Below are 14,299 nucleotides of genomic sequence, written 5' to 3'. Positions count from 1 at the left end.
AGCCTGAATATTTAGCAGGGCCCTGCCAATCCCTGGGGAGATGTGTCCAGATGATGGCTGGGCTTTTGTTAAATAATCTGGAACCTTGAGGAGTTGGGCTTTAACCTGTGGGGAAAGGGATCTGTCAGCTTCAGGAGGCTTCTTGCCCCTGGAGCACTTATGGACTGGATGCTGGACTACTGCACCTATGGACCTGTTGCTTATCTAAATCCAGGGAGTAGAGCCTTTTTACCTGTGCTCATATTTCTTCATAGTTCCTAGCTAGGAACCATGGACTGATATAGGCTGCCTTTATTTGTGCTCATATTGCTTCATGGTCCCCAGCTGTGAACCATGGACTGAAATAGACTTCATTTATTTGTGCTCATTTTGCTTCATGGTCCCCAGCCGTGAACTATGGACTGAAATAGACTGTCTTTATTTGTGCTCATATTGCTTCATGGTCTCCAGCCGTGATCCATGGACTGAAATAGACTGTCTTTATTTGTGCTCATATTGCTTCATGGTTCCCAGTCGTGAACCATGGATTGAAATAGACTGTCTTTATTTGTGCTCATATTGCTTCATGGTCCCCAGCTGTGAACCATGGACTGAAATAAACTTCCTTTATTTGTGCTCATGTTGCTTCTTGGTCCCCAGTCGTGAACCATGGACTGAAATAGACTGCCTTTATTTGTGCTCATATTGCTTCATGGTCCCCAGCCGTGAACCATGGACTGAAATAGACTGTCTTTATGTGTGCTCACATTGCTTCATGGTTCCCAGCCGTGAACCATGGACTGACATAGACTGACTTTATTTGTGCTCATATTACTTCATGGTCCCCAGCCGTGAACCATGGACTGAAATAGACTGCCTTTATTTGTGCTCATATTGCTTCATGGTCCCCAGCCGTGAACCATGGACTGAAATAGACTGTCTTTATTTGTGCTCATATTGCTTCATGGTCCCCAGCAATGAACCATGGACTGAAATAGACTGCCTTTATTTGTGCTCATATTTCTTCATGGTTCCCAGCCATGAACCAAGGACTGAATTAGGCTGTACCCAACCGTGAACCATGGACTGAAATAGATTTCCTTTATTTGTGCTCATATTGCTTCATGGTCCCCAGCCGTGAACCATGGACTGAAATAGACTGCCTTTATTTGTGCTCATATTGCTTCATGGTTCCCAGCCGTGAACCATGGACTGAAATAGACTGCCTTTATTTGTGCTCATATTGTTTCATGGTCCCCAGCCATGAACCATGGACTGAAATAGACTTCCTTTATTTGTGCTCATGTTGCTTCTTGGTCCCCAGTCGTGAACCATGGACTGAAATAGACTGCCTTTATTTGTGCTCATATTTCTTCATGGTTCCCAGCCATGAACCAAGGACTGAAATAGGCTGTACCCAACCGTGAACCATGGACTGAAATAGATTTCCTTTATTTGTGCTCATATTGCTTCATGGTCCCCAGCCATGAACCATGGACTGAAATAGACTGCCTTTATTTGTGCTCATATTGCTTCATGGTTCCCAGCCGTGAACCATGGACTGAAATAGACTGCCTTTATTTGTGCTCATATTGTTTCATGGTCCCCAGCCATGAACCATGGACTGAAATAGACATCCTTTATTTGTGCTCATGTTGCTTCTTGGTCCCCAGTCGTGAACCATGGACTGAAATAGACTACATTTATTTGTGCTCACATTGTTTCATGGTCCCCAGCCGTGAACCATGGACTGAAATACACTGCCTTTATTTGTGCTTATATTGCTTCATGGTCCCCAGCCGTGAACCATGGACTGAAATAGACTGTCTTTATTTATGCTCATATTGCTTCATGGTCCCCAGCCGTGAACCATGGACTGAAATAGACTGCCTTTATTTGTGCTCATATTGCTTCATGGTTCCCTCTTTCAGTTTTTTTTCTCTACAGTTACAAGCAGTGCCATCAGTGTTTTCACTTTCTTCTCCATTGACACATGTATGATTTTGGAGCACTCTGCACCTTCCTGGATAGTTGTTTTCTGCCTGCACATCTATCTCCCCTTCAATGTCTAAGGGCTTCTTCATTCTCCCTCTATAAACAGCAGAACATCATTTTATTGTATAACCTTAATTTCTTCAACAAAAACTCCTATCAAAAACAAGAAAATTTGAAGGAGCTACTCACGAAGAGTTACATTTGTCCTTACCTCTGTGAGCTTATGTGATGGATTACTCTTGAGGGGATCTAGACTAGTGTCATAAGAGGTATGTGTACTATAACTAAAGAAGGGTGAGCAGATTGAGCTACCTACCACTAACTGACTGTAGGCAAGTTGTGCTTTGACTAAGCAGGGCAAAACAGGTTCCCTTAACTCTCATACTCCTCAGCTGGATGTGCTAGAATGAAGGCCATTGGGAGTCAAAAAGGAATACCCATTATCACCAGGTATTGAGAGCATGTGACTTTCTTGTGACTTTCTTTTACCTCTAGGCATGGGGAGCATGTGACCTTCTTGTACATCTACGCATAGGGAGCATGTGACCTTCTTGTACATCTACGCATAGGGAGCATGTGACCTTCTTGTACCTCTAGAAATGGGGAGCATGTGACCATCTTGTACCTCTATTTTATGGCGAGCATGTGACCATCTTGAACCTCTAGGAATGGGGAGCATTTAACCATCTTGTATCTCTAGGAATGGGGAGCATGTAGCCATAGGCATGGGACCATCTTGTACTTCAAGGCATGGGGAGCAAGTGACCTTCTTGTACCTCTAAGAATAGGGTGCACATGGTCATCTTGTACCTCTAGGAATGGGGAGCATGTGACCAGCTTGTTCCTCTAGGCATGGGGAGCATGTGGCCTTCTTGTACCTCTAGGCATGGGGAGCATGTGACATTCTTGTACCTCTAGGCAAGGGGAGCATGTGACATCTTGTACTTCTAGGCATAGGGAGCATGTGACCATCTTGTACCTCTAGGTATGGGGAATATGTTACCATCTTGTACCTCTAGGTATGGGGAGCATGTTACCATCTTATACCTCTAGGTATGGGGAGCATGTAACCATCTTGTACCTCTAGGCATGCAGAGCATGTGACCATCTTGTACCTCTAGGCATGGGGAGCGTGTGATCATCTTATACCTCTAGGCAAGGGGAGCATGTGACATCTTGTACCTCTAGGCATCGGAAGCATGTGACCATATTGTACCTCTAGGTATGAGAAACATGTGACCACCTTGTACCTCTAGGCAAGGGGAGCATGTGACATCTTGTACCTCTAGGAATAGGGAGCACATGGCCATCTTGTACCTCTAGAAAATGGGGAGCATTTGACCATCTTGTACCTCTAGGCATGGGGTGCATGTGGCCTTCTTGTACCTCTAGTCATGCAGAGCATGTGACATTCTTGTATCTCTAGGTAAGGGGAGCATGTGACATCTTGTACTTCTAGGCATAGGGAGCATGTGACCATCTTGTACCTCTAGATATGGGGAATATGTTACCATCTTGTACCTCTAGGTATGGGGAGCATGTTACCATCTTATACCTCTAGGTATGGGGAGCATGTAACCATCTTGTACCTCTAGGCATGCAGAGCATGTGACCATCTTGTACCTCTAGGCATGGGGAACATGTGACCATCTTATACCTCTAGGTATGGGGAGCATGTAACCATCTTGTACCTATAGGCATGGGGAGCATGTGACCATCTTATACCTCTAGGCATGGGAAGCATGTGAACATCTTGTACCTCTAGGTATGGGGAGCATGTGACCATATTGTACCTCTAGGTATGAGAAACATGTGACCACCTTGTACCTCTAGGCAAGGGGAGCATGTGACATCTTGTACCTCTAGGAATAGGGAGCACATGGCCATCTTGTACCTCTAGAAATGGGGAGCATTTGGCCATCTTGTACATCTAGGCATGGGGTGCATGTGGCCTTCTTGTACCTCTAGTCATGGAGAGCATGTGACATTCTTGTATCTCTAGGCAAGGGGAGCATGTGACATCTTGTACTTCTAGGCATAGGGAGCATGTGGCCATCTTGTACCTCTAGGTATGAAAAACATGTGACCACCTTGTACCTCTAGGAATAGGGAGCACATTGCCATCTTGTACCTCTAGGAATGGGGAGCATGTTACCATCTTGTACCTCTAGACATGGGGAGCATGTGGCCTTCTTGTACCTCTAGTCATGGGGAGTATGTGACATTCTTGTACCTCTAGGCAAGGGGAGCATATGACATCTTGTACCTCTAGGCATGGGAAACATGTCACCATCTTGTACCTCTAGGTATGGGGAACATGTGGCCACTTTGTACCTCTAGGTATGGGGAACACGTGACCACTTTTTACCTCTAGGCAAGGGGAGCATGTGACATTTTGTAACTCTAGGTATGGGAAGCATGTGACCATCTTGTACCTCTAGGTATGGAGGGCATGTGACTACTCCCCTTCCTCCTGTTGGCTAGGGCCGGTGCTTTGTAATTGGTTGCTCAGGCACCCAGTTCTGTCAAGTGGAGACAGGGAGAAGGTCTTTGTCCTTTTATAAACTCCAAGTTCCAACCTAGATCTAATGTAGGGCTTCCTGTCTTCGTGAATTTTGACAAATGTGTTTTAACATTCTCTATTTTTTTTGTAAATTGCAGATACGTTGGCTCTCGTCAGAGGTCTAACATGGCTATTATAGAAGTGAATATGTTGTCTGGTTTTACTGCAGTAACGAGCTCAATAGAACTGGTGAGTTCAATAAGCTGTGGGTAAGGTGAAGAATACTGTTTTATAGTCACTAGATGAAACTGATGATCACAGTAAATAAGTATTTGCTGTGATCATCAGCTCCATCTTGTGACCACAATGAGGTATTTTCCTGATTTATTCTATTCTGTATGAATGAATAACATTTAACCTGAAGAGATCAAATATACAGATTCACAGGACAAATAACTCTGCACCTTTTTTTATCAGTACACCCCATAGGGTCCATTTTGCTGCTTATAAAGCAAGCATCCTATAATTAGACATCTGAACTGCTACAGCAAACATAAAAAATGTATCCAGCCAAAGCTATAAACATTCATATCATTGTATAACGCAGAAGATCTTTAGCATCACTCCATATCTAATTTCCCTGCCTTTGTGTCTTTTATAGCTGAAGATGAATAGAGTGATACAGAGAGCAGAGACCGGGCATGATGTCATAAACCTTTACCTGGATGAGGTCAGACCTTTGTTTTGTATTGTGATTCTGTCTGTGCATTAGACATGTGCACAGACAAATAATGTGTTTGTTTCTGTTTCATTCTTTTTTATTTTTTTGCTTTTTTCGGAAATTCGAAAATTGGAAATTCGTGAATCTGAAAGTACGGAATTCGGAAAACCGAAAATATGGAATTCAGAAATTCGGGAAATCCGAAGATTCGGAATTTCAAATTATTGAATTTCCAAATTTAGAATTTTCAGATTTTCGCATTTCCGATTTTCCAAATTTTTCAAATTTTTTATTAGAAAATTAGAAATTTAAAAAATTTGGAAATTCGAAGATTTGGAAATTTGAAAATTTGAGTATTTTCACATTTCAAGATTCCAAATTTTCAAATTTCTGAATTTTCGAATTCCGAATTCCTGAAAAGAAGAAAGAAAACCAAATTCAAAATAATAAGCAACTAATAATAACTAGTAATAACTAACTATTAAATTATAGGTATTGGAATTACATTCACAAACAACCAGATTTGAAAGGTAACGAATACGAATTTATCTGAAGTAATGAACACCGCATCTAAACAAATAAAAAAATTCTATTAAAAAAAGTATAATAAATAATAATAATAATAATAATAAAAAGGTTTTATTATTATTGCTGTTTATTATTATTAGATTGTTACGTTCCATTAATTTAGATGCGTTCATCATTTCAGATAATTCGTAACTTTGGATAAATTCGTACTCGTTACGTTCACTAACAGCCAAATTTTGAAGGAAATTCCAATACCTATAATTTAATAGTTATTATTAGTTAGTTATTATTTCAGATTTTCGAATTTTCATTCTGTTGAATTTTCCGATTTTCATTCAGATTTTTGTATTTTCATATTTCCGAAATTTTGAATTTTCTAACTTCTGAATTTCCGAAATTTTGAATCTGAATTCCCGAATTCCCGAAAATTCTAAATTTCGTAATTTAGAAATTTGAAATTTTGGAAATTTGAAATTTCAGAAATTGAAAAACTTGGAAATTCAGAAATTTTGGGATCAAGAAATTTATAAAAATTTGTTAAAAAACGAATTTGTAACTAAACAAATTGCACATGTCTACTGTGCATTGATTCTGTTTAAATGTATTCTTTACTGTAGCAGACTTGTAACCACTTCAGCCCCGGAAGGTTTTGCCCCTTAATGACCAGGCAATTTTTTGCAATACGGCACTGCGTTACTTTAACTGACAATTGCGTGGTCGTGCGACGTTGCACCCAAATAAAATTAGTGTCCTTTTTTTCCAACAAATAGAGCTTTCTGATTTGATTTTTATCTTTTGCACTATAAACAAATAAAAGCATCAATTTTGAAAAAAAAATATATATATATATATTTTACTTTCTGCTATAATAAATATCCAAAGAAATATATAAAAAAAACTAATTTATTCAGCAGTTTAGGCCAATAGGTATTCTTCTACATATTTTTGGTTAAAAAAAAAATCGCAATAAGCATATATTAATTGGTTTGCGCAAAAGTTATAGCGTCTACAAACTAGGTCTTTAGAGACTTTACATTTTTTTTTTTGCTAGTAATGGCGTAGACCTGCGATTTTTAGCAACTTTGTGGCAAATCTGACCCTAAGTGACACTTTTTGGGGACCAGCGACACCAATACAGTGATGAGTGGTAAAAAAAAAATGCAATGATCACTGTATAAATGACACTGGTAGGGAAGGGGTTAACACTAGGGGGCGATCAAGGGGTTAACTGTGTTCCCTCAGTGTGTGTTCTAACTGTGGGAGGGATGGGCTCACTGGGACAAGACAGCTGTTCCTGATTAGTAAGAACGATCTCAGTGTCCTCCCCTGTCAGAATGGGGATTTGCCTTGTTTACATAGGCAGATCCCCGTGCTGCCTCTCTGTGAAGTGATCCTTGGTGGCCGGCGGACACCGAGTCTGTGGAACCCACACGCACACTCCCCTGGCACTCACGTGCCCACACAGGTACGTTGTTTCGAGCAATAGAGCCGCCTTGTCACGGTACATATGCGGTGGACGGTCTTTAAGCGATTGCCAACCACCACACACCAATGTACATCGGCACAATGGCACAGGCAGGCAAATGGGCGTACAGGTATGTCCCTTTAAATTTGCTGCCTTTCGGGCGCATGCCCTCCTCGGGAGCGTGCCTGCGGGTTCCGGGAACACTATGTTCTCTGGTGGCGACCGCGATTGCAGTGTGAAGAGGTAGAACGGGGAAGTGCCTATGTAAACAAGGCATTTCCCCGTTATGCCTAGTGACATTATTATTATTATTATTGTTATTCAGGATTTATATAGCGCCAACAGTTTGCGCAGCGCTTTACAATATGAGGGCAGACAGTACACTTACAATACAAATCAATACAGGAGGGATCTGAGGGCCCTGCTCGTTAGAGCTTACAATCTAGAAGGGAGGGTCAAGTTGAAACAAAAGGTATTAACTGTGGGGGGATGAGCTGATGGAGAAAATGAAAATACAGTTAGGTGTGGGTGGGGTAGGCTTCTCTGAAGAGAAGTGTTTTCAGGGATCGTCTAAAAGCTAATAAAGTAGGAGATAAGCGGACAGATTGAGGTAGGGCATTCCATAGAATTGGGGAGGCTTTGGAAAAGTCCTGGAGGCGAGTATGGGAGGAGGTGACGAGGGAGCTAGAGAGCAGGAGGTCTTGAGAGGAACGAAGAGAACGAGTAGGTTGGTATTTAGGGACTAAGCTAGTGATGTAGCTGGGGGCAGAGTTGTGGATGGGTTTGTATGTAATTGTTAGTATTTTGAATTTAATTCTTTGGCTGAGCGGAAGCCAGTGGAGGGATTGACAGAGAGGAGTAGCAGACACCGAGCGATTGGTAAGGTGGATGAGTCTGGCAGCGGCATTCATAATGGATTGAAGAGGTGATAGACTATGTAGAGGTAAGCCATTGAGAAGGGAGTTGCAGTAGTCGAGGCGAGAGATGACCAGCGAGTGAATTAAGAGCTTTGTTGTCTCATTAGTTAGAAAGGGGCGTATTTTGGAGATGTTGCGGAGCTTGAGGCGGCAGGATTTGGACAGTGATTGGATGTGTTGCTTGAAGGAGAGTCCAGGACTACACCTAGAACCTTGGCGTGAGGGGATGGGCTTATGGTTGTGCCATCAATTTTGACAGTGAGATCAGGGGAAGGGGCATATGGGGGAGGAAAAATTATAAGTTCGGTTTTGGATAGATTGATTTTGAGGAAGTGGTGTGACATCCAGACTGATATATCTGATAGTAAATTAGTGATACGTGAAGAGACAGAGGGAGTGAGCTGAGGGGTAGAGAAATAGATTTGGGTGTCGTCAGCATAGAGGTGGTATTGGAAGCCGTGGGAGGCTATCAGTTGACCCAGGGAGGAGGTATAGATTGAAAATAGGAGTGGTCCAAGAACAGAACCTTGGGGGACCCCAACAGAGAAAGGAAGAGGAGAGGAGGAAGTAGAGTTGTAAGAAACGCTAAAGGTGCGGTTGGATAAGTAGGAAGAGAACCATCGTAGAGTACGGTCACGGAGACCAAAGGTGTGGAGTTTTTTGAGAAGGAGGGGGTGGTCAACCGTATCAAAGGCAGCAGAGAGGTCCAGGAGGAGGAGTATAGAATAATGTTGATTGGTTTTGGCCGTTACTAGATCGTTTGTTAGTTTTAGGAGAGCAGTTTCTGTGGAGTGTTGAGGACGAAATCCAGACTGAAGGGGATCAAGAAGGCTATTATCAGCTAGGTGGTCACTCAGTCGGTTGTAGACCAGACGTTCGAGTAGTTTGGATAAAAAGGGGAGCAAGGAGATGGGGCGTAGGTTGTTTGGATTGGATGGGTCCTGTGAGGGTTTTTTAAGTATGGGTTTGACAAGTGCATGTTTTAGAGAGTTGGGGAAGATGCCAGAAGAGAGGGAGAGATTGAAGATGTGAGTTAGAGAGTGTAGCATAGAGTCAGAGGGTGAATGCAGCATTTGCGAGGGAACAGGATCCAGAGGGCAGGTGGTAAGGTGGACATTACCAAGTAGTTTAGCAACTTCGTCTATAGTGGTGGGGTTGAAAGAGGGAAGTAATGATTGTGACTGTGTGCATGATGTGTAAAGCGTGGAGGGTATCAGAACAGTAGAAATCTCCACGCGAATTGTATCAATCTTCTGTTTGAAGTGATTAGCAATCTCCTGGGCAGTGAGTGAGTTGGTGGGTGGAGGCGGTGGAGGACGAAGTAGAGAGTTGAAAGTAGAGAAGAGTTGACGGGGACGGGATGATAGGTTGCTGATGAGAGTGATAAAATAGTTCTGCTTGGCAGAGAGGAGGCTAGAATTGTAATTTTGGAGGGCAGATTTATATTGGTTGAAATCTCTCTGAGACTTCGTCTTGCGCCACAGGCGCTCATGAGCACGACTACGTTTTTTCAGACTTCTAGTGACATCTGTTTGCCAAGGTTGAAGGGGTCGGGGCTTGATTCTGTGTGTAGTGAGGGGGGCCAGTGAGTCCAGAGAGGCCAGAAGTGAAGTGTTGTAGACAGAAGTGGCTAAGTTGGTGCAGGATAGGGGTGAGATTTTGTCGTAGAGGTTGTCAATAGCAGAGTAGAGAAGAGAAGGCTTGAGATGACGTAGGTTTCTGCGGGTAACTTTAATGCGGTTGGAGGGAGAGGAGGTGAAGGAGAGGGAGAGAGTGAAACAAATAAGGTGGTGATCAGAGAGAGGGAATGGATAGTTAGAGAGGTTGCATGGAGTGCAAGGGTGAGAGAAAACGAGGTCAAGGATATTGCCTTCGGAGTGAGTAGGATCATGTATCCACTGCTTCAGGTCAAAGGAGGAGGTTAGGCTGAGAAGTTTGGAAGGAGCAGAGGTGTTAAAATTAATAGGGATGTTGAAGTCCCTGAGAATGATTGTGGGGATTTCAGAAGAAAGAAAGTAGAGTAGCCAGGCAGAGAAGTCATCAAGAAATGTTGATACTGGTCCAGGGGGCCTGTAGATCACGGCTATTCTTAACCACTTGCCGCCCGCCCTATAGGCAATTGACGGCGGCAAAGTGGTTTCATAATCCTGACGGGACGTCATATGACGTGATCAGGATTATGAGCCGCTGCGCGCCCCCGGGGGCACGCATCGCGGCGATCGTTGTTGCGGGGTGTCAGTCTGACACCCGGCAACTACGATCTCGGTAAAGAGTCTCCGACGGAGACTCTTTACCACGTGATCAGCCGTGTCCAATCACGGCTGATCACAGTGTAAATGGGAAGAGCCGGTGATCGGCTTTCCCTCACTCGCGTCTGTCAGATGCGAGTAGAGGAGAGCCGATCGGCTGCTCCTCTGACAGGGAGGGGTCTGTGCTGATCGATTATCAGCACAGCCCCCCCGAAGATGCCCACACTGGACCACCAGGGACGCCACCAGACCACCAGGGAAAAGGTAATCCTCCCTAAACCACCAGGGATGCCAGTCAGCACAATGGGTGCCAATCAGTGCCCATAATGGATGCCAATCAGTGCCCACAATGGGCATCACTGATTGGCATGCATTATTGTTTGGCACTGATTGGCATCCATTACTATGGTATAACACCAATGCCGCCTATGAGTGCCCACCTGTGCTGCCTATGAATGCCCACCTGTGCCGCCTATGAGTGCCCACCTGTGCCGCCCATCAGTGCCCACCTGTGCCGCCTATCAGTGCCCACCTGTGCCGCCTATCCATGCCCATCCATGCCCATCTGTGCCGCCTATCCATGCCCATCTGTGCCGCCTATCCAAGCCCATCTGTGCCGCCCATCCGTGCCGCCCATCCGTGCCAGCTATCAGTGCCAATTTGTGCCACCTATCAGTGTCCGTCCGTGTCGCCCATCAGTGCCGCCTATCAGTGCCACTTCATTGGTGCCCATCAGTGCCGCCTTATCAGTGCCCATCAGTGTAGCCGCATCAGTGCCCATCAGTGAAGGAGAAAACTTCCTTTTTTACAAAGTTTTGAAACTGAAACAAAAAAAACATTTTTTTTTTTCAAAATTTTTGGTATTTTTTTATTTGTAGCGCAAAAAGTAAAAACCGTAGAGGTGATCAAATACCACCAAAAGAAAGCTCCATTTGTGGGAAAAAAATAGTAAAAATTTCATTTGGGTACAGTGTAGCATGACCGCGCAATTGTCATTCAAAGTGCGACAGTGCTGAAAGCTCAAAATTGGTCTGGGCAGGAAGGTGTTTAAGTGGCCTGTATTGAAGTGGTTAAATAAATTGGAGTGAAGAGACGAATGCAGTGTGCTTCGAAAGAGGAGAGTGACAGAGAGGGAGGTGGCTGAAGTACCTGGAAGGTGCTATGTGGGGCTAGAAGGATTCCAACACCTCCTCCCTTATGTCCATTGAATCTGGGGGAGTGAGTCCAAAGAAGACCACCATGGGATAGGGCCGCAGAAGATGCAGTGTCTGATTCGTGGAGCCAGGTTTCGGTGATGGCGAGTAGGTTAAATGAGTTGGCGATAAAGATGTCATGTAGAGAGGTGAGTTTGTTGCAGACAGAGTGAGAGTTCCAAAGGGCACAAGAGAAAGGGAGGCTGGTCTTGGGAAGAATAGAAATGGGATCTAAATTGTGTTGATTACGGCTGCTGCCAGAGGGTGCAGGGTGATGGGTACAGTTTAATGATGGAGGTCCAGGGTTTGGGGATATATCTCCAGAGGTTAGGAGAAGCAGGAGGGTGAGGGAGGTAATATGGGTGTGGGATTTATATGAAGGGACATGCCCCAGGGTCTTGGAGATATTTAGTGTGTGTGGATTTAGAATTAGCAGGAGTTGGTGGGTGCAGTAATAAGGAGAGGACAGAAGTGAGGGCGATATATATATGCTGTGGGGGGGAGAAGTGGGGTGGAGTTGAGATAATTTTAGTATAGAGGACAGAGCTGTCAGAAGGAGTGGTAGAGAATGCATGTTATAAGGAGAAAGTGCTAAAGGGTTAAAACGAGGTCACCTGCTGTCTTTGCGGCATTTTTCAAAGTATTTTCTTGTGTGCATTCGCTGAAGTGCAGAGTCAGAAGTGCTTCCACTTATTGAAATCCCCCCACTTGGAGAAAGACCCCCAGTTGCAAGTGTGCCCCCAGCAATGACAGAGATCTACTGCTTCTTGTCATCGGGAGCAGTGATCGCTGTAATGCGAGTAGTAACCCATCCCCCCCCACAGTTAGAATCACTCCCTAGGACACACTTAACCCTTGATCGCCCCCTAGTGGTTAACCCCTTCCCTGCCAGTGTCATTTACACAGTAATCAGTGCATTTTTATAGCACTGATTGCTGTATAAATGACAATGGTCCCAAAATAGTGTCAAAAGTGTCCGATGTGTCCGCCACAATGTCACAGTCCCGATAAAAATCACAGATCGCTGGCATTACTAATGAAAAAAAAAAATTATAATAAAAATGCCATAAATCTATCCCCTATTTTGTAGATGCTATAACTTTTGTGCAAACCAATCAATATACGCTTGTTGCGTATTTTTTTTTTTTTTTTTTACCAAACATATGTAGAAGAATACATATTGGCCTAAACTGAGGAAAAAAATTTGGCTTTTTATATATTTTTGGGGGATATTTATTATAGCAAAAAATACTGCGGTTTTTTTTTTTGTTTATAGTGCAAAAAATTAAAACCGCAGAGGTGATCAAATACCACCAAAAGTAAGCGTTATTTGTGGGGAAAAAAGGATGTCAATTTTGTTTGGGTGCAACGTCGCACGACCGCGCAATTGTCAGTTAAAGCCATGCAGTGCCAAATCGCAAAAAGTGCTCTGGTCAGGAAGTAGGTAAAATCTTCTGGGGCTGAAGTGGTTAAGTGGTTAAAGAGTAACTCCACGTTTGTTGATTAAAAAATCCCTCTGGATGATCAATGTATATTGCAAGGAGTTTAACAAACTTTGTTGCAAATTCCTACCTGTTTCTACTCTGAAGAAATAGCTATTTGTATTATGTAGACTGGATCTGAATGGGAAGGTCTGGTTAATTTTTTTTTTATCAGCTGCTGCACTTTTAGTGTTCTACTTAGGAAAGTTGCAGTGTCTGCATCCCTTTAGAAGTAATTAACCCTTTGGGAGTATCTCACCAAACCGGAAATTTTTGTTGAAGAGAATGTCTAAATCTGACTTGTATAGTGCAGTGAGTCAATCACACAAGCAGGAAATTACTATTCTAGTGGAGGTTCCATATACCAACTGTGTACAGAACACCTCCAGTTTTCCATATTGCTTAGAATGTTACAGAAAATGACAGTGCTGCTTATTGAGAAGGAAAGGTCATTTTTAACAACATTCGATTACAATAGGGCTTGTGTAGCAATTGTATATGTACTGCTACCCCCGAAGGAGCCGCTTAATAATTTGGGTTCTCTGTTCTGCACCTCAACTCCAAGAACATAGCTCCCAACTGTCCCTGATATCGAGGGACTGTCCCTGATTTGGAGCAATGTGCCAATGTCCCTCTTTCCTCCTCATTTGTCCCTCATTTTGGTCTGATCTATATAATTGTATATAAAATGCACTTTTTAGCTTTCAAAAAGCGTTTCCCAGTGCTAAAACTTTCATCCAAATTCTAAATTGCTGCATTTGTAAATTTTAAAAGGAACAGTAGTGGTAGAAAAAAAAGTCCTTGTGGATTTGATTAACCTTTTTTTGGTTAATTCTCCTTTAAGAGGGTGTGTCGGGGGGCATGTCCTATGCCTACATATGTTTGCAAGTAGGTGTCCCTCATTCCCATCTCAAAATGTTGGGAGGTATGCAAAAACAACCTTATCCCCTCAGGCAAAAAGTCACTGTAAGGCCTTCAAAACAAGAGTATACATACCATTAACCAGTTTCTGCTCATGCCAGCAGCGGCCCATCCCTTAGGAGCACCCGGGCGCCACCCCCTCTCTCCACGCCACTCCCTATATGACTAGTGGATAGATTCATGCATCGCATCAACCTATGCACGGCCGCCGCTGCCACCCCCTATTATTGTATCCTGCTCCTTTTAGGATGCCGGGCGCCTGAATTACAGCGGCCGGGGGTGTTTTTCGAAGCACCTGATTAGAGCCAAAGCCTCTAATAGGCTTCAAAATTTGTGGGTTTGTGACG

The 14,299-nt window shown here is 43.6% G+C and overlaps 1 protein-coding gene across 1 annotated transcript in view; it reads left to right on the top strand.

The window, feature by feature from the left end:
* The window catches only part of LOC143930913 (alpha-2-macroglobulin-like protein 1), a 147,528-nt gene that overhangs the window by 124,099 nt on the left and 9,130 nt on the right, over positions 1-14,299 (top strand). Inside the window, exons 32-33 of the mRNA XM_077455599.1 lie at positions 4,636-4,726; positions 5,139-5,207. Coding sequence (XP_077311725.1) covers positions 4,636-4,726; positions 5,139-5,207 — 160 coding nt within the window. The remainder of the gene's footprint in view (positions 1-4,635; positions 4,727-5,138; positions 5,208-14,299) is intronic.

Source organism: Lithobates pipiens, unplaced genomic scaffold (assembly GCF_037356315.1).
Source record: "Lithobates pipiens isolate NorthernLeopardFrog02 unplaced genomic scaffold, aLitPip1_a1.2 Scaffold_25, whole genome shotgun sequence".
NCBI classification, from domain to species: domain Eukaryota; kingdom Metazoa; phylum Chordata; class Amphibia; order Anura; family Ranidae; genus Lithobates; species Lithobates pipiens.
Note: the sequence above shows the minus strand (reverse complement) of the source record. Positions and strands in the feature narration are given on the sequence as shown.